This window comes from Dipodomys spectabilis, unplaced genomic scaffold, assembly GCF_019054845.1.
Source record: "Dipodomys spectabilis isolate Male_0828 unplaced genomic scaffold, ASM1905484v1 ptg000085l, whole genome shotgun sequence".
In the NCBI taxonomy this organism is placed as follows: Eukaryota; Metazoa; Chordata; class Mammalia; order Rodentia; family Heteromyidae; genus Dipodomys; species Dipodomys spectabilis.
Genome location: NW_024870762.1, coordinates 6961787 through 6983183, shown reverse-complemented (window position 1 = coordinate 6983183; position 21397 = coordinate 6961787). Strand labels below are relative to the sequence as shown.

Below are 21397 nucleotides of genomic sequence, written 5' to 3'. Positions count from 1 at the left end.
TCCATTCCATTTTTAAGTCACTGAAGCCATTTTGTTCTTTTAAAATAAAAAAAGTTAACAACTGTGACTTTATCACTTAGGTCCAATACTTTCTAATATCCCCAATATAAAAACACCCAAATATCCACATGTGAACACAACAACAGCCAAGGTACATTGAGAAAACCCAGGAGTGTGCAAAATTACAATGACAACTAGAAAATAAAGTCATAATATCTACCAACAACCCAACTCATAATTTTTACAAAAATCATCTAATTTCAAATGTCCATTTAAAAACTATTGTGATTTACACATCACTTTTACATACTAGTACAAATATGTATTTCATTACTAAGTTCATCAGCAAAATTTACCTACTGTATTTCCCTTGAATCCTTAAGATTCAATATAATTTTTAAGAAAATAATTTAAATCTTTAACAATTTGACATGTAGTAGTTATTTTCAGTGTATTATCTTATAATTCATGGTAAAACTCAACAGCTTACCTCTTCTGAAGTCCAACAAATAATGCCATAAATTCTCAAACTCTTCAACTTGACCATATTGTTTCCAAATCTGTGAAACCATTTAAGTATATATCAGCAAAAGTATGGCCATGCCACTCTATAACTTACATGATTTTATCATTTCATGATTCAAATATTTCAGAATATTGTGCCTAAAACACAAATACTTACACTAGCTAAGGTATATACATCATTAGAAAGTGTTCAGTATATTTTATAGTTGCAATACTATACCATTCCTAATATTTTCAAATGTTTAAGGACTAAGAAAAAATCATTTTCTAGATTATTTATCATAGTTTAAACATTTTTTATTTTATAGAAGTCTTTATAAAATATTATGCCCAGTTTGAATAAGGAACAATTTTTTCATATTTCTTTTTTAAAATTTTACTGTGAAGATCATGTACAGAGGGTTACAAGTATATAAGTCAGGTATTGAATACATTACTTTATGAACAGTGTCACCTCTCCTCTTGTTTCCTCCCAGTTTTTTTCCCTCCTGACCTGCCACTCCCACACATTTCAAAGTGCATTTCCAAAGTAGTGTCTAGTGAGTATCATTGCTAAGTTGATTTACCGTTTGTCCCATTTCTTTGTTTCCTCCTTCCCTCCCCAAATATTAGGTGGCTGTAGGTCTGTGTGTTCTATTCTATTCTTTTGGTCCTCGGGCCTATTCTTGTGCCAGTACTAAACTGTGTTTATTACCATGGCAGTGTAATAGAGTTTGAAGTTTGGTATTGATATTCCTCCAGCACTGTTCTTCCTGCTAAGGATTGTTCTTGCTAATCAAGGTCTTCTGTTATTCCATACGTATTTTTGGATTGCTTCTTCCATATCATTGAAGAATATTGTTAGGATTTTTGATGAGTATTGTATTAAATTTATGGATAGCTCTCCGTAAATGGATATCCACAAATAGCTATTGCCAGTTTCATGATATTAATGTGTTAAGTCCAAGAGCATGGAAGATTTTTCTATTTCCTTTCTCAAGTTTTAAAGTTTTCATCATAGAGTCCTTCACATGTTTTGTTAATTCCTAAGTATTTTTGAGACTATTACAAATGTAGTTTGCTTTCCTGACTTCAATCTTGTTCTTTTCATTGTTGGTATACAGAAAAGCTGCTGAGTTTTTGTAGGTTAATTATATACCCTGCTATTTTGGCAGTTTCAAATCAGCTCAAGTAACTTGGGAGAGGAAATTATAGGGTTCTTTTTTTTGTCAGCCATAGGTCTTGAACTCTGGGCCTGGGTGCTGACCCTGAACTCTTCAGCTCAAGGTGAGCACTCTAACACTTGAACCACAGTGCCATTTCCAGTTTTCTGGTGATTAATTGGAAATAAGAGTTTCACGGACTTTCCTGCCCAGGCTGGCTTTGTACTTCAGTCCTTAGATCTCAGCTTCCTGAGTAGCTAGGATTACAGGCTTTAGCCACTGGCCACCAGTTTATACAGTTCTTTACAGAATCATGCATCTGCAAAGAAGGATAGTTTTACTTCTTCGTTCCCTATTTGGATCCCATTTATGTTTATTTCTTGCCTTATTGCTCTTGCTAGAAATTCCTGTACTGTGCTATATTGAAGAGCAATAGAGAGATTAGACTCATTCTTGATTTTAGAAGAAATGGTTTTAACTTTTCACCATTAAGGATAATGCTGGCTTTAAGTTTGCCATATACTGCCTTTATTATATTGAAGAATGTTCCATGGATTGCTAGCTTCTCCAGACTTTTATCATTAAAGGGTCTTGCATCTTGTCACCTCTTCTGCATCTATTGAGATGGCTCTAGTCCTTGCTCTTGTTGATGTGTTGAATTACATCAATTGATTTGCATACATTTAATCCTGTTTGATCATAGTGTATGATATTGTGGTTAGTTTTTGAATTCAGTTGGCCAGAATTTTATTGAGAAGTTTTGTATCTGTTCAGCAAAGGGATGAGTCTGTAGTTCTCTTCCTTTGATGAGTCCCTGTCTGATTTTGGAATGTGGATTATGAAGGTTTTCATAGAATGAGTTTGGTAGTGATCTTTCCCTTTCAATTTCATTGAAGAGTTGGAGGAGTATTGGAGTTCTCCTTTGAAGACTTTGTATAATTCAGCTGTGAATACATGTGGTCCAAGGCTTTTCTTGGATGGGAGGTCTTTTATTGACATTTCTATTTCATTTCCATATCTCTTAATGTCGGTTTTTTCATGTCTTTTATTTTTATGCCAGCTCTATAAAATCAGTTGAGGGACTGGGAAGGTGGCTCAGTGGTAGAGTGCTTGCCTTACATGCATGAGGCCCTGGGCTCCATTCCTCAGTGCTACATAAGCAGAAAACAGCTGGAAGTGGTGCTGTGGTTCAAGGTGTAGAGCTCTAGCCTTGGGCTGAAGAGCTGAGGGACAGCACCCAGCCCAGAGTTCAGGCACCACAACCAAAATACATAAATAAATAAAGTCAGTTGAGCTGGCCTGGTCCATGATCAAAATTTACACACTCATAGCTGAAGTAACAGACATGCACTACTGTGCTCAACTTCTATTGGTTAAAGTAAGGTCTGGAGAACTTTTGTCTGAGCTAGTAAATATAAGTCAGGTTAAGAAAAACAAAGGTGGATTATTTTCCCTCCTATGTGGACACTAAAGCTAAAATACAAACATATATGAACATATAGGATACAATGTATTTCAGAGAGGAGGCATGTTGGAATAAAGAAAAAAAGAGGTGACAGGATATCAATCAAGCCAAGAGAAACAGAATAGTGAGAAGGAGGCTGAAAAATAATCCCAGCTTCTTGATCAAGAGGGAGATGCAAATACAAAACAGAAAAAAAAAAAGAAAGGGCAGCAGTTCTGGAAACAGAACAGCAAAATCTTGCTACAAAATAAACCAATATATCCCACACCCTTTAAACTCATATTGGGGATTAGGTGTGATAGTGACTTGTCCTGTAAGACAAGCAGGAGAAAGATAGTTTATGGCTTCTAATATCTCAGAGAGGTATAGAGTGAGGCACTGTAATGAAAGGTAGCATGTTGTTCCATATTGAATCACACTGGGGAATTACATTGGATTACAGTTAGGACAAAACAGTAGGCCAGATAGCATATGAACACATGGTTATAATGTCAGGGTTGGAGATGACCATAGACAAGATGGAGAGATCTGATATATACCTACTGAGAAGTTTATACCGTGGATAACTTGTCCAGTGAAGGGCATGGTCCCACCTGATATGGAATTAGTCTATCCCTTAGATGTCTCTGTGGAAATAGAGGACAGCTCACATGGCCTCAGAAAAGTAAACACTACATGTGTTTCTGCTAGATATGATTTACAGCTATCTAGATCTTTCAAATCATTCAAATTCCCTGGTCTCTTCTTTCTGACAGGGTCTTTATGGATGTCTGGGCATGTTAGGAAAGTCTTAAGAGCAGCTTTGTCCTAGATTCTTGTATTTATTTCCAGGCAGGACCAAGACCTTCATACCTTAAGCTAAAGTAGATCTAAATACATTATAAAATTTTCTAAAGTACACTTGGTGATTGTATAGAAATACAATAAGTAACCATCACCACCCCCATATTACAAAAACATGTCACTTCAAAAATAGAGTAATAAAATATCATGCACAAATATTGCTTGCACCATTCCATGTATGTAACAATAGTTCAAATTATACCAATTCAAAAATGTAACATAACACATAAATACAACAAAAATCAAATGATCAACTCAATAGATACAACCATATCTTTAACAAAATTCAATATCCGTTTAGGATAAAAATCCATTGAGAAACTAAGAACACAAAGAATGTCCCTTTAAATAACAAGGGTTATGTATGCACAACCTAACCTTGTGCTAAATGAAAAAATTGAAATCATTGCCTCTGAAGTTCGAAAGGAGACAAACATGCCTACTTCTGTATTCTTATTGAACAGTGTTTGAATTCTGAGCTGGATCAATAAAGCAAGAGAAAGAAAGAAGTGGGATACAAGCAGGAAATAAAGACATCAAGTTATTTCCATTTACGGATGATAGGATCTTGTACAGAAAATTAACAATGCCTATAAAAGTAGGAGGAGTACTCAGAAATCACCGAGAGAATGTGGATTTACATTTATTTCCAATAACTTAGAAAGCTGCTGCAAATATTTTAGTCAATTTCAATGTATCTTCCCAGGTGTGATCTTCCCAGGTGACAATGCTCCTTTAACAGGATTTCACTATTCTTTAATCACTCTGTCCCATATTTGCATTCGCTACATCACATATCATTCACCATCACATTTTCACCATCCTTAGCATCATAATGGATCACCAACCTAACCACTCAAATCTGAGATTCAACATATAAATCCAGTTTCATAGATGAATATAAGCATTAATTTCTAGTTTTACAACAGGCCTGAAATTTCAGATTCATGTATGTAGGGGAAAACAAGTGTCTTTATCTTTAGAAATACATGAGTTAACCAAGTGTTCTCCACATGTGGTGCTCAGACCATTTACAGCAGCATCTAGGTTTCTGGCAGACATTGAACTTCCTGGGTGACCCATGAGACCTTTTGCATCCAAATTTCTGAATGTGGATCGCGGATTCCTGAGTTTTAACAAGCTCTCCTGGCAATTTACATATCATGGGCACACTGGGAGCCACTGACGTGGGACAAATATTACAGCCTACCAAACCATTCCTCACTAGTGTGGAGACCTTCATCTCTCAGGTGATAGTGTTGTAGAATATTTTTGTCATTTAGTTCAAAGTTCCAGTTCCAAAAATATTCTGGTCCTCAAACAAAGAAAACTTGAACAAACTTTTTCTCTAGGGAAATAAAAACATGGTTTAAAAGATATGTGGGATTAGAGAGGAGAAATGTTAGAAGCTCATGACCATCTTGGATATCTACTAGCAGACTAAGGACACTTGTGGTGAGTTTTTCCAGTTTGGGGGTAAGAAAAGAGGGAAAGGTTTTATGACAAACCTAATATGGTTCATAGTATATTTAGAAAATAAGACCATAAATTTAAACAAGGAAAGAAGCTTACCTCCCTAATGAGCAGATTAATGAAGTCTTTATATTTTGTTCTCATAAATGTATTTAAAGTAATGGGCTACATATGAGAAACCTGTAAATGGGAAAAAAGCTTATGATTATGTGTTTATATATGTAAAACATCTATAAAAACTTCTTTAACATCTCTGATGTTATTTGGGGGGCAAAACGTTAGATGTACATACATGGAATTTAATTGTGGCTATGCTGTGTTCTTTCATGCTTTTTATTAGTATTGATAAATTTTACATATAAGTAATCAGTTAAATAAGCAAAGGCCAAGGCCTAGAGTTTACATCTCAATTCTTTTATATAAGAATTCTGACACATAACTTTTAACCTGTTAAAATACAGATTCAAATATTACATGTTGTTGTCTGTTCTGGGGGTTGAACTCAGTCTGGGCACTGTCCGTGAGCTTTAAGTTTTTGTACTCAAGGCTAGCACTCTACCACTTGAGCCACTTCTCCACTTTCAGCTTTTTGGTATTTAACTGGAAATAAAAGTCTCATAGACTTTCCTGCCCAGGCTGCCTTTGAACCATGGTCCTCAGATTTCAGCCTTCTGAGTAGCTAGAACTACTGGCATGAGCCACCAGTACCTAGGCATTCAAATACTGAATTGATATGGTAGCAATCAGATGAAAATACATTGTGATAGATTCAACCTGGCATGGTTACCTGACCTATAAAAACAAACACTCAAAATTTCTGTTTAATTACTTCTATTGAGATTGCTTGTATAAATTTGGCAGCTTAAAATACAAAATAAAACAAAATTACGTATGGAAAAGAATTCTGTTTATCATCTTATAAACTTGAAGAAAAGATGGTAGCAAAAAAGCAGAACATGGAGCAAGGTACAATAGTCCTTGATCTGTTTATGTACCTAGTTGGGTGGCAGAAACAGCAGGACTATCAGTTCTAGTCCATCCTGGGCAAAGTGAGCAAGATCTTGTTGCAAAACCAAAATGGAAAGGAAAGTGCTCAAAGTTAATCTCAACCATTCGGTCCTTGATTAAAGATCACATGAATCTGGGTTCAAGGACCATTGTTATAACAAAAAATAAAATAAAATTTAGAACCTAGAAACAAAAGAGTTATGTTAAAATGCTAACCTGATCTCTAATGCTTCATATTTTCTCACATGGTCTGATATTTGAGTGGAAATCAGTAAATTTGAGAACACTCTAGGTAAAATAAATCTGTTTCATAGTCATAGGATAAGAGTCATGAGATCTTCAAGCGTGGCAGGTAAAACAAAAATTGAAATCTTTTCATAAACTTAACAACCAGCTGGGTGCCAGTGGCTCACATCTGTAATCCTCAGGAGGCTAAGATCTGAGGATCACAGTTCAAAGCCAGCCCAGGCAGGTAAGTCCAAGAGACTCTTATCTCCAATGAACGACCAGAAAACAGGAAGTGGAGCTGTGGCTCAAGTGGTAGAGTGCTAGCCTTGAGCTGTAGAGCTCAGGGACAATTTCCAGACCCAGAGTTCAAGCCCCATGACAGACAAAAAAACAACAACAATAATAACAACAACAACTTAACAACAATTTGTACTGCAATCTGAAGCTAGTGAAGTGTCCCAGTCAATAAAATCAAAATGCTAAGTTCATTCTCCAACAGAGCAAAGATGAGGAGGAGCCACAATGATTCTGCACTGTTAATAGAAAAGGCAGGAATAAGATGACAAAAAAATGCTCTTTCAGTTTGGTCAGTAATCAAAGTAGAGTCTTCACCTTATAGTTTAATAGTCTCTAGATATCATTTCTTAAAGGATGATTTGTTGAGCCACAAAAAGCTATCAGGTAAGATTTTACATGGTTTAGAACAAACACTATTAAAGACTGATATAGAAAATTTTGCATTTGTTACTTAGAATGGAAGAGTATATGATAACATTAGATCAATTACTAATTAATCCTTAAATGCTAATATAGAAGCTAGTATTGGGTGGGGGGTGGGGGGAGGGAAGATGGATAGGGATGGGAAGGGGAAACAAAGGAGGAGGCTACAATGCTTGATAAGAAATGTAATTGTAATGCCTCTATATAGTGTTTTCACAATAAAAAATAAATAAAAATTAAATTAAAAAAAATAAGTTAGTGACAGAAGAACAAATGGGTATTTCCATTCTATAAAGTACAAAATCCTGCCTAAAGAACTAGAAAGCCTCACTTCTCTGAAATGTTGATTACTATCTATTTCTAACCTCTTCCTAAAAATTTTTAGTTGATATATTTTCTATTGACTTTAAAACTATACCAGAGCAACTGAGATAAAAGTTAGATCTAAAGATAAAAAGAAATTAAAGAAAGAACTGTCTTTTTCTAAAGGTCCTTTGTAGTATACAATGAACACCAATTTGATTGTCTCACCTGAAGTGTAAATAAAGAGCAGTTAAAGCAACTCAAGGACAGCGATGGGAGGGAGGGAATGAGAGGGAAAGAGGAAACAGCAAAGGGAAAGAAAAGGAAAAGGAAAGAAATTACATATCACCCAATGTGGAAGAAATAGTTGTATTGTCAATGTTCATAGAATTCACAAACTTTATAGACCATAGTAATGACAATTTGCCTTGTGAAGGTTAAAATGTGTTTGTGACTTTCACTATTATTAACCCACAATACTGTGACATTTGTGAAATTTATGTAATCACTTAATCTCAATAAAAAGTTATTTTAAAAAGTGTTGAAAGAGAGCTTACTAGATATGTCATACAATCAAATGAGATACCAAATTGAGAGTAGAATGTAACTTCTTTCTCTTGTTTTGTTTAAATAAAATATCAAGCTAATTAAACTGTAATTAAAAGGGCAATTATATTACCTATTTTAGCCTTTGGTTCCAAAATAATGGAACCTCTCAAGGAAATGATCGTATTGTTAACTAGGAAGTAAAGAAGTATTAGTTAATCATAGCTAATATATAAGTAATAAGTAATACAAAACAAATATGCTAATAACACAAACATAACCCACCCAATGTTTAGAAATCTGTCACCAAGCACTCATTGAATATTTGTGTTGATTACTTTTGATCAAATCAATGGATTTCCTCTGTAAAGGGAGTACTGTTTCTCAAGTAGCAAACACACACATTTTTCCCTTGAATGCAAATTTACACCCATTTACACATCTCTACATATTTACACTCAAAAGTTACTCCTTGTTTACGACTGTAAATTGAATACTCCACATAGACTAGAAATATATATTTTTCACCTTTGGATTATCAACATCAAATAAATAACAATCTAGTACATAACAAGTACTTACAACATTAATCACTGGAATAAAGAATAATAAATACATAATTTATTTTATTATAATTCTACCACATTTCTCTATCTTTTGTTATTCCAGCTGCTGCCACAATTTATATTTTCAAAATGACGAAGACAAATGGAACTACAGTGCCTGGATTCCTCCTCGTGGGGTTTTCTGACCGTCGTGAACTGAAGCTCTTACATGCTTTCTTGTTCTTAGTGATGTACCTAATGGCCTTAGTAGGTAACTTTATCATTGTCACCATCACCACACTGGACCCTCATCTCCAATCTCCAATGTATTTCTTTCTGAAGCAACTTTCCCTTCTGGACTTCTCTTTCATTTCTGTCACAGTCCCACAATCCATTAGCAATTCCCTCACAGGCAATAGCTATATTTCCTATGCTCAATGTGAAATGCAGGTATTCTTCTTCACATCTTTGGGCTGGGCTGAATTGGCCATTCTTACGGTGATGTCTTATGACCGCTATGTAGCCATTTGCTTCCCACTGCACTATGAGCTCATCATGGATCCCAGAAACTGTACAAGAGCTGTGATAGCTGTATGGGTCAGCGGAGGTATCACGGGAACTTTGTACACAGCTACCACACTTTCTATCACATTCTGTAGAGACAAAGTAATTCACCAGTTCTTCTGTGATATCCCCCAACTGATCAAGCTCTCCTGCTCCAATGATTATCTTGCAGTCATTGGAGTGGCTGCATTCATGTCTATGGTATCCTTAGCCTGTTTCCTCTCCATTGCCCTCTCCTACTTCCACATATTCTCCACAGTTCTAAGAATACCCTCTGCTGAAGGCCGGTCTAAAGTCTTCTCCACTTGCCTGCCCCACCTTTGTGTTGTGTCATTTTTCCTCTCCACAGGCATGTGTGCATATCTCAAACCAACCTCAGACTCCTCAACTGACTTAGATATTTTACTTTCTGTCTTTTACACAGTAATTCCCCCAACACTCAACCCTGTTATCTACAGTCTGAGAAATGATGCTATGAAGAGAGCCATACAGAAGTTAGTGTTGGATAGAAAATTCACTGAAAAATAAATGTTTTGTGGTGTCATTAATGGTTCTCCAATATCATGTATAAGGAAAAATTTTATCAGCTGAATTCCTACAACATGTAGTGTTACTACAAAGCATTTGAACGATTTGTTTTGTCCCTTCAGGATACAGGTGGACCCATTCCAACAATGAGATATACAAGTCGTTATGTTGAAAAATGAACTTTACAACTTTGGGGGGGGGGGGGAGGAGATGGGAAGGGGAACCAAAGGAAGAGGCAACAATGCTTGATAAGAAATGTACTCAATACCTTGCCCATGTAATGTAACCACTCTGTACGGTATTTTCACAATAAAAAAATAAAATAAAATAAAGTTTAAAAAAAGCATTTGAAATACATTCTAATCATAAACTCTTTTGTTGAATAACAACTCCTTTCTACAATTACTTAAAGATAATAAAAATATTTAATAAAGTAATATTTTGTAGTATATGCTCTTTCTTCCTAGTACATGTATGGTTCTTCTATTGTGTTAGAGATAGTTGTATGTAAAAATGAATATGAACATTCACCAGCCCAATACACCAGATATAAGCACAAATGACTTTATGTATATCTTTTATCCACTCAGTTATTATCTAACCCATCTACAATAACATAAATATATCAGTTTCCTATGATTTCTTTCTACATAATTTTTTTGGTCGGTCGTGGAGCCTGAACTCTAGGCCTGGGCCTCAGCTCTTCAGCTCAAAGCTACTTGACCACTTGAGCCATAGCACCACTTCCTGCTTTTTTCTGCTTATGTCGTGCCTGAGGAATTGAACCCAGGGCCTCATGCAAGGCAAGGCAAGCACTCTACCACTGAGCCACCTTCCCAGCCCTCTACATAATTTTTATTGTGCTAGTTCTAGGACTTGAACTCTGTCATAGCCTGGGAGTTCTCTTTGAGCTTTTTTGTTCAACGCGAGTGCTCTATCACTTTGAGGCACAGCACCAGTTTCTGGTGGTAAATGGAGATAAGCGTCTCATGGACTTTCTTGCCTGGGTTGGCTTTGAATCAGGATCCTCAGATTTCAGCCTCCTGAGCAACTAGGCAACCCAGCTATACACAATTTTTGAAATATTGCTTTCATTGATCTGTTGTTTTACTAGGCCTATTGAATTGGATAACAAAAAAATTAATTCCTATACCTGTTTTTATTTTTATTATTTTTTATTTAGGTATTAATTTTTTGGTGATACTGAGGGTTTAAATCAGGGATTCACACTTGCTAGAAAAGCTCCCTGTAACTTGAACTGCGCCCCCAACTGATTTTGCTTTAGTTAAATTTAAAACAGGGTCTGACATTTTAAATGAGTCCGTCTCAGATTGTGATCCTCCCAGCTAAGCCTCCTACATAATTAGGAGTCCAGTAGCATGCCAATACATCCATATTGAAATGGGGTCCAATCTGTCCTTAAACCATGCAAACGTGTTTTTAACCTCCAAAATAACTAAAATTTCAGGGCAACACCTCAAGGATTGGCTCTATTTAGTCTTTTTTCTTCTTAAATAATATTATGTGGTAGATTCTTGCATGAGTTAAGTAGAAGGCCAATCTTTGGTTCATAAAGTAACTTTCTTTTTTTATATTTTATTTTATTTTATCTTTTATTGTGAGAATACCGTACAGAGGAGTTACAATTACATGGGCAAGATAACGAGTACCATAAAGTAACTTTCTTAATCTTCTGTTACTCTCATAGATACAATTCAAATGTCCTCATTTGCTTTCATAAATATCAAATCATTCCTTGACATCAGTAATCATTCAAAAGTTAAAAGTAAGTGGAAATCTCAAAATGATTAGTTAGGGGGTTTTCTGCATGAGAAAAGGAGCTGAAGAAGCAGAAAAAGTTTAAGCAAAACAAGGCAGGCCCAAACAAATGTAGGTTGCATGGCTTCCCACATTTGTAATAACTAGAATATATATGTCCATGGTATTCTTAGCAGAGGATCACAATTGCCCAACTGCTAGGTGCATGTGACCATATATAAAGCAACATATCAAAATGAACTCGAAGAATCGGAAACAAGAGGCTTTTATTATATACTGTTTGCAGTTATTTCAATGTTTTTTTCTTTTCGTTTTCTGCACCCTTTGTCTTGTGTGTATGTTTATCTGATCAGGGGAGGGGAAGGGAATCACAGAAACAACAGGACTAAGGATGAATTAATGCAATAAGGATACTCTCTAGACTCTGGGTTGGAAATGTACTTTACAACTTGAGGTGGGGAGTTGCGGGGAGCCGGGACGAATGCCATTACAAGATGGCGCCCACTTCCTTGCAGCTCTGAGGTAAACAACTCCATATTAGGCAGTGCTTGGCGTGACTGTGGGTCCCGGGCTTTGCGCATGCGCGAGCCACGTAGAGTCCCCAGCCAATCCCGTGGCACCTGGTGACGGTGAAAGGCAGACGACCAATGATAGAACGACCCGTGTTCCTATTCCATAATAAGCGGCCACGTTTCTGTACACGGGGTCTCTCGCTCAAGCTCTCCCATCAACTCAAAAGCTCTCCAATAAAGTGTGATCTGAGAAGACTCCTGGTGTGGTGGTCGTTCTTCCTCGCTGGCCGAGAAGGCGTTCGCCGCAGGGAGTGGAGTTGGGAAAGTGGGAGAAAATGAGGGAGGGATTAGCAATATTCTAAATGAAATATACTCATTACCTTAATTATGTAACTGTAATCCCCCATTCATCACCTTTACAACAAATAATTTTTAAAAAGAATGGACCTAAGTCATCCATAGGTAGAAGCCTCCTGAGAATCTGTAACCCAAAATATGGAGCCCATGTATTCGCAATTTATTCTGGACACTTAACTGGCTTTTATCAATAAATTTTTAAAAATATGCTGGCACCAGGCATATGTGGTTTTGTTCATAGCCCTAGCTTCTCAAGAGACTGAGAACATCCAATCTGAAGCCAACAAGGGTAGAAAAGGTAGTTAGTGAGGTCTTATCGCCAATTAATCGGCAAAAATCTGGAAGTGGAAATGTGGTTGAAGAGGTACTAGAAAAAAAAAAAACTAAAACATAACGGTCTAAAGTTTCACAATGTATTTTGTTCACTGTTACCTGTACTTTTGATCTATTTGCATTCAAAATGTCGTTAATTTTCACAATTATGCATTGACAGCATTAACTCTGGATAGAAATGTTTTTGTGCAATAATGAACATTTAAAATTTTTGTCCTATGAACACTTTAAATCCCCTCTATTTTTCTTAAATTTTGCTTTCAATGACTCTTATCATATCCTAATATTTCTTCCACATATTAGAGATTTCCTATTTTATTTCTAAATTTTAAGTTACCTATCTGGCTTGTCACTTTGAAATTGTGTTTCTTATGCAATTATTTGACAGTATTTCTCATCATCAAAGTACCAAATCAGTCCTGCTCACACTTTCATTTTAAAAATTACATTTCTGATTAAAATTCCTGTATTTCATGACAATATCTATGCATTTAAAATATCTCCAGGATTAGTAACTATTGTTTGGTTGAAGTTATTCCTAGTTTTGTCAGTGTTTTATAAGGTGGCCTAATGAAACTCACTGAAATCTATTAAATAATAGCAGGGTAAGGAGTAGTAGAAACTAGGAGTCAATCATATTAAAGTACATTTTATGAGAGTATAGGATAATATTGTAAAAGCCTCTTGAGAACTTAACATGAAATAAAGAAGGATAACTTGAGAATGAATGATATGAATGGAAGACAGCTCTTCCCTGGGATGAGTAACATTGAGAGCTAAAGTGAATGAAGATGGTAAAAGAAGGAAGGAGAATATGAAGCTAGTGCTTTATATGCATGCATGGAACAGTCAAATCCATTGCAATTGCTTTGTGAAGGAGGAAAAGCAAAAGGGTTATGGCTATGCTGTAACGTGCTAAAGCACCAGTCTGGAATGTACAGACCCTGAGTTCCAACCCCAGGACAACCAAAAATACATTAACACTTCCAATCAATGAAAATGCTAAATTTCCCAAATTATTTCAGGGCTCTGTCAGTTTTACTAACAAGAGATGTTGTGGATGTCCACATATAGATTTTGAAAATAGTTTATTGCATTATCTGAAGTATTTGGAGCTTTTCTCAGGTACTGAAAATGTTATGAATTCATAAGTTTCCTACTACATTTGCTTTAGGTACTAGTTACAAATTACAGTGTCATTTTCATTTGCTAGAAAATTACATGTGGTAGAATTTTAAATGAGACATCAGTGATCATAACTTATTAGTATCTAATTTTTGTAGTTATTCTGTAAATTCATTTACATGAATAATTTCATTTTTCAGATAAATCAAAGATACATATGATGATATAAAGAAATTTCTTTGATTGGGTCAGGGGTTGGGGGGGGTGGAGGATGGGAAGGGATGGGAAGGGGAAACAAAGGAGGAGGCTACAATGCTTGATAAGAAATGTACTCATGGGGAAGGGGGGGGGAAGCAGAAGGATTGGGATTGGCGGGGAGAGGGGAGACTGGGAAGGGATGTGAAGGGTAAACCAAAGGAGGAGGCTGCAATGCTTGGTAAGAAATGTACGCATTATCCTGCCCATGTAATTGTAACCCCTCTGTACAGTATGTTCACAAATAAAATTAAATTAAATTTAAAAAAAAAAAGAAAGAAATGTACTCATTGGGGCTGGGAAGTTGGCTCAGTGGTAGAGCCCTTGCCTTGCATGCCTGAGGCCCTGCGTTCGATTCCTCAGCACCGCATAAGCAAAAAGAAAAAAGCCGGAAGTGGTGCTGTGCCTCAAGTGGTAGAGCACTAGCCTTGATCTGAAGAGCTGAGGGACAGCTCCCAGGCCCAGAGTTTGGGCCCCACGACCGGACCCCAAAAAAAAAAAAAAAAATGTACTCATTATCTTGCCCAGATAATTGTAACCCCTCTGTACAGTATTTTCACAATGAAAAAAGAAATAAAAAAAAGAATAATAAAGGGGCATATATATGAAAAAAAGAAAATAAATAAAACAATGAAACTTGAAAAGAAATTTCTTTGAAAGTTGGGTGCCAGTTGTTTACACCTGTATTTCTAGCTACTCAGGAGGCTGAGATCTGAGAACCATTGTTGAAAACCACTGAAGCAATAAGGTCATTAAGACTTTTATCTCCAAGAAAGAGAAGACTCTTATCTCCAGAAGTAGAGCAGTGGCTCAATTGATAGAGGGCTAGCCCTGAGCAAAAACACTCAAAGACATAAGCTTTGAGACAGAGACCAGGCCCTGTGTTCAAGCCCTAGGATTTGCACACTCACAAAAAAGTCTCTTCCAAAAAGAGAAAAGAGAAACATGGCATGGTGGTGCACACTTCTATCCCAAGCTACTTGGGAGATTAAGGCAGGATTATCAAGAGTTCAATCCAGTCCAGGCAAAGTTTAGCAAGCAACTATCTCAAAAAAAAATAAAATAAATAGCTTTGGTGAGCTATGCCTCAAACATTTCCTGGGCAAGAATGTTTTTGCCAAAATATAACCAACTATAGAACCAAGATTCAAACTTGGGCAACTAGAGTTTAATGCCTTCATAATAAACACATGTCCATGTACTTTCTGTAATTTAGTTTTTAATGATAACAAGTGAGAGATTCCTTATCTCTGTAACACTTTAACAAATAAGATTAAGAGCAATAAAAATTTCACAGTATTTTAGAAAGAAATTTCTGAAAACTTGAAATCTGTATCATTTTCCCTAGTAATCTTATCTCTCCTGATTATAAGCATTGTTTATTGTTTTGTTTGTTTGGGAGGTTTTTAGTTGGTCCTGAGGCTTGAACTCTGGGCCTGGGCACTGTCCATGAGCTCTTCAGCTCAAGGCTAGTGCTCTACTATTTGAGCCATGGTGCTAATTCTACATGATAAGTTTAATAGCCAGGGCCATCCTTGTAAGTTTTTTAAGTAGTACTATTACATGTTTTCTTAGGTACTCTGATGAAACATATTCATTACCTTCAAAATCATAATGAATGACTGAAATAGCTGAACAAAATCTTGAGATTCAATATCCAGGTCTCAAAGTTATACATTAAGATGACAACTGGCATCTAAGTATCTACAAAGCCCAATTAAAAGCTCAGTTACTTTAAAACTCATTTAAACTTTCCTGTGAGACTTTCAGAAGTACATGACTTAGCTAGCAAAGTGCTTCTTCCCATGTGGAGCTCAGACCAGCAGCCCAGGCAGCACCTGAGAGCCTGGCAGGTGTTCAGCTTCCTACCCAGCTCTCACTTGAGACATTCTGAATCAGAACTTTTCCATATAGAGCATGCGCCCTGAATTTTCCTGATTCTCTGGACAATTCATATGTCCTTTAAATTTTCACAACCTTGAGCTACACACAACCAAATCTTCTATTTGAAAACATACTCTGTCTTTATATAGAAACTTCAGTGATCCCAAATTTAAGTACCAGAGGGATAAAAAAAAAAGGATTTATATTCCTCATTTGGAATGTAGTGTTTTCAAAGATGCCACAGTATACCTCCTCCCAAAAGTCTCAACCAACCCTGTTTTCTTAGAAAACAATGCTTTTAAAGTCTGCATGATGCTAGAAGAAATGTCAGATGTTGTGATGACCTTTAATGGCCACCTGCACACCTCGAAGATAAGCGGTGAGTGTTCAAATCTTGAATGAGGACGAGGGAAAGACTATGGATATTCTGAGAAGACTAAGTCTTCAAATTGGTTTGGGGAATCGACATTTTTAATTTTAAATAGAGAGGAACTATAGCTCACTGAAAAATGAGCACGTTTTACAACCTATTATTTAATTTATGAATATTTATTATACATAAGGGCAACGAACTGGAATTCCACCTTTGAATTAGGAACATTAGTATTTATGTGTTTGTCTAAGTAAAGAATCTTCCAAGCTCTTCAAAGAATCCTTGACCCAGATAGGTAATAGAGAAAAACTTTTACTGAATACAAGTTCAGTTTAATTATAGTTTTTGTCAAAAGTACCTATGTGTATTTTAAACTACATATTCAAAGCCAGGAAACTATGGCTCAAATCTGTAATCCTAGCTACAAAAGGGCCTGAGATCTGAGGATCATGATTCCAAGCAAGCTCAGGCAGGAAATTCCATGAGATTCTTATCTCCTATTATATACCACAAAATTGGAAGTAGAACTGTGGCTTAAGTGGTAAAACACTGGTCTTGAACATACTAGTTTAGTGGCAGTACCCAGGTCTTTTCATGCCCAGAATGAACACCAAAAAAAGAAAAATTAGTAGTAGAAGTAGCAATATATATATGTATATATATATAGTATATTATATATATATATATGATTTCCAATATGGCCAGTTAAGTATTAGGAACTGCAGAAATAAACAGTGATTAACACATGGGTAGTTTATTTAAATTTGTTTGACTGAATTTCAAAATGATTTCATTTTCCAGGTGTTAATACAATTTGTATTTTCAGAATGATTACAACAAATGAAACCAAAATGAATGGATTCCTCCTCATGGGGTTTTCTGAGAATCACAATCTGCAGCTGTTACAAGCTTGCCTGTTCTTGGTGATGTACCTTTTGGCCTTGACAAGTAACTTCATCATCATCACCATCACAACCCTGGACGAGCATCTCCAGTCTCCCATGTATTACTTCCTGAAGCAACTTTCCCTTCTGGACCTCTCCTTCATCTCTGTCACAGTCCCTCAGTCCATTGGCAATTCCCTCACAGGCAATGGCTATATTTCCTATGCTCAGTGCATGCTCCAAGTGTTCTTCTTCACATCTTTGGCCTGGGCTGAAATGGCCATTCTCACGGTGATGTCTTATGACCGCTATGTAGCCATTTGCTTCCCACTGCACTATGAGCTCATCATGGATGCCAGAAGATGTAAGAGTGCTGTGACAGCTGTATGGGTAAGTGGAAGCATCACAGGAACTTTGTACATAGCTGTCATGTTTTCTATCACATTCTGTAAAGTCAAAGTAATTCATCAGTTCTTCTGTGATGTCCCTCAAATAGTGAAGCTCTCCTGCTCCAATGATTACCTTGCGGTTATTGGAGTGGATATAGTAGTGATTATAGCAGCCTTACTCTGCTTCGGCTCTATTACCCTCTCCTACTTCCACATATTCTCCACGGTTCTAAGAATACCCTCTGCTGAAGGCCGGTCTAAGGTCTTCTCCACCTGTCTGCCCCACCTTTTTGTTGTCTCATTTTTCCTCTCCACAGGCATGTGTGCATATCTCAAACCAACTTCAGACTCTCCAACTGCCTTTGATCTTTTTCTATCTATCTTTTACACAGTAATTCCCCCAACACTCAACCCTGTTATCTACAGCCTGAGGAATGAGCTCATGAAGAGAGCTGTACAGAAGTTAGTGTTGGATAGACAATGCACTAAGAAATAAATGTTTTTTTCATGCAATTGATCGATCTTTGATCTTGTACACCAGGAAATTTTTATTAGCAGAATTCCTTAAACATGCAGTGTCAGTAAAAAGCAAGTATTCATAAAGTCCTTTGTGGAATGGCAATTCCTTTGAACACTTACTTAGAGATTATAAAAATATATTTTTTTTTTGTTTTTTTTTTTTGTCTGTCAGTCGTGGGGCTTGAACTCTGGGCCTGGGCGCTGTCCCTCAGGTCTTCAGCTCAAGGCGAGCGCTCTACCACTTGAGCTACAGCGCCACTTCTGGTTTTCTGGTGGTTTATTGGAGATAGGAGTCTCACGGTCTTTCCTGCCCGGGGTGGCTTTGAACCGCAATCCTCAGATCTCAGCCTCCTGAGTAGCTAGGATTACAGGCGTGAGCCACCAGCGCCCGGCTTATAAAAATATATTTTTAAAAAGTGATATTTTGCCAGGCACGAGTGGCTCATGCCTATAATCCTAGCTACTCAGGAGGCTGGCCTCTGAAGATTGCAGTTCAAAGCCAGCCCAGGCAGGAAAGCTGTGAGACTTTTATTTCCACGAAGCCACCAGAAAATCAGAAGTGGTGCTGAGGCTTAAGTATTAGCCTTGTGGTGATGAGCTGAGGGACAGACCCAGACCTAGAGTTCAAGCCCATGACCAACAAAAAAAAGTGATCTTTTCTAGTATATACTATCTCTTCCTAATACATTTCTCTCTTAGAGTTAGTATTCCAGTTTTCCTTAAGAATGAAGATGAGTTTTAACAACCATGGCAAGAAACATTGACCACAAATAAATTTATATCATACCTTTAATCCACTGGCTCATTAACTATTTAACCCCTTTACAATAACATATGACTACATTGTTTCCTCTTTGAATTGTGTACCAATGATAGCTTTCTAAACAATTTTTATGTATCAGGCCTTGGGCTTGAACTTAGAGCCTAGGAGCTGTGCCTGAGCTTTTTTGATCAATGGTTAAAACTCTATCACTGTGAGTCACAGAACCACTTCCAGTTTTCTGGTGGTTAATTAGAGATAAGAGTTTCAGGGACTTTCTTGCCTGGGATGGCTTTGAGCCATAATCCTCAGATCTCAATCTTCTGAGCAGCTAACATCTCAGGATTAAGAGAATGGCACCCCGCTCTACCCAATTTTTGAAATACTGCTTTCATAGATTAGTTGGAAGTTTTTAGCCTACAGAATTAGATGGAAAGTATATTAACTCTTATGCCTGTTTTTATTTTGAATATTTTATGTAGCTATTAATAATTTTTTGGTGATACTGAGGTTTTAACTCATGGATTCTTATTTGCTAGACAAGCTCTCTACAACTTGAACTGTGCCCCAACTGGTTTTGCTTTAGTTAAATTTACAACATGGTGTGCCATATGACTGATTTTCTTACCTATACTGCATATATAATTAGGATGACAGTAGCAGGCTGCCAGACCATGATGAAATGGGGAAGGTCTCTGTCCTTAAAATATTTTAAAAAACTGTTTTTTACCTGCAGAGTAGCTGGAATGCAGGGGTACACCTTCTTCATTAGATCTAGGTGGATTTTTTTCTAATTAAATAATATGGTGTTGATTCTTGCATGATTTACATTAAAGGTCCATAAAGTAATTTTCTCATTTGCTGTTACTCTCCTGGATGCTATTTGAGTGTCCTCACTCATTTTGGTAAATATCAGATCATTCCTGAGATCAATAATCATTCAAAATATATAAGTAAGTGGAAAGCTCAAAAGGATTAGCTAGAAGGAACAGAAAAGAAGCAGAAAGAACTATGTCAATACATAGAGCCTCCTGAGAGTGTGTAACCCGTAATACAGTACCAATGTTTCCTCTATCTATTCTGGAAGCATATTGGGTTTTATCAATTGACTTTTAAAAAGATTCTGGTACCAGGCACTGGTGGCTCATGCCCATAGTCCTAGCTACTCAGGAGAGAGGGGGACCATCCAGTGTGAAGCCAACAATGGTAGAAAAGTTTGTTAGTGAGGCTCTTATCACCAATTAATTAGCAAAAAGCTGCAAGTAAAGAAGGGGTTGAAGTGATATCAGCAAAAAGTAAGTAAAGCTGGTCAAACTTACACACTTAATTGGGTTCACTCTTAGCTGTACTTTTGATCCATTTGCATTCCCAACGTCATTAATTTACACAATTATGCACTGACAGCTTTAATTCATTTTTTGCTAGAAATGATACTTTTTTCTGGGGAGTGGTCTGGTCGTGGGGCCTGAACTCTGGGCCTCAGCTCTTCAGCTCAAGGCTAGCGCTCTACCATTTGAGCCACAGCGCCACTTCCGGCTTTTTTCTTTTTGCATATGTGGTGCTGGGGAATCGAACCCAGGGCCTCAGGCATGCAAGGCAAGCGTTCTACCACTGAGCCACCTTCCCAGCCCCTAGAAATGATACTTTTATAATACATGAACATTTAAAAATTTTTGGGGGGGTCCGGTCATGAGGCCTGAACTCTGGGCCTGGGCTCTGTCCCTTAGCTCTTCAGCTCAAAGCTAGGGCTCTACCACTTGAGCCACAGTGCCACTTCCGGTTTTTTTCTTTTTGCTTATGTGGTGCTGAGGAATGGAACTCAGGGCCTCATGCATGCAAGGCAAGCGTTCTACCACTGAGCTACCTTCCCAGCCCAACATTTAAAATTTTTATCCTGTGAGGAACATTTTAAATTCCCTCTGTTGTTCTTAGTTTCACTTTCAACAACTTCTGCTCTTATCCTATCTCAATACTTTTTTCACTTATTTTGAAATTTCCTATTTTAAATTACCTATATGGCTTGTCTATACTTAAATTTTGTTTCTTATACAATTATTTAACAGTATTTATCATCATCAAAGTAACAAATTGCTCTTGCTCACACTTTGGTTTTAAAAATACATATTTGTAATTAAATTTCCTATATTTCATGTCGATCTCTATGCATTTAAAATATCCCAAGAATTAGTAGCTATAACTTAATTGAAGTTATTCCTAGTTGTGTCAATATTTTATAAGGCAGCCTAATGAAATTCATTGAAAGCTATTGAATTATAGTAGCATAAGTAAAGAGTCTAGAGAGTAATAAAGGGGGTTAATATTAACATACAAGATATA

The 21397-nt window shown here is 36.8% G+C and overlaps 1 protein-coding gene and 1 pseudogene across 1 annotated transcript; both read left to right on the top strand.

The window, feature by feature from the left end:
• Positions 1-8948: 8948 nt before the first annotated feature.
• Positions 8949-9953, top strand: LOC122111200 (annotated as a pseudogene).
• Positions 9954-17335: 7382 nt separating this feature from the next.
• Positions 17336-18277, top strand: LOC122111199 (olfactory receptor 14J1-like). The gene has a single exon (XM_042683926.1). It carries the CDS (start codon positions 17336-17338, stop codon positions 18275-18277), a length of 942 nt encoding a protein of 313 aa, XP_042539860.1.
• Positions 18278-21397: the final 3120 nt, after the last annotated feature.

Coding starts and splice junctions, on each gene's coding strand:
- LOC122111199 (XM_042683926.1), top strand. CDS start 17,336: ATGATTACAACAAATGAAACCAAAATGAATGGATTCCTCCTCATGGGG.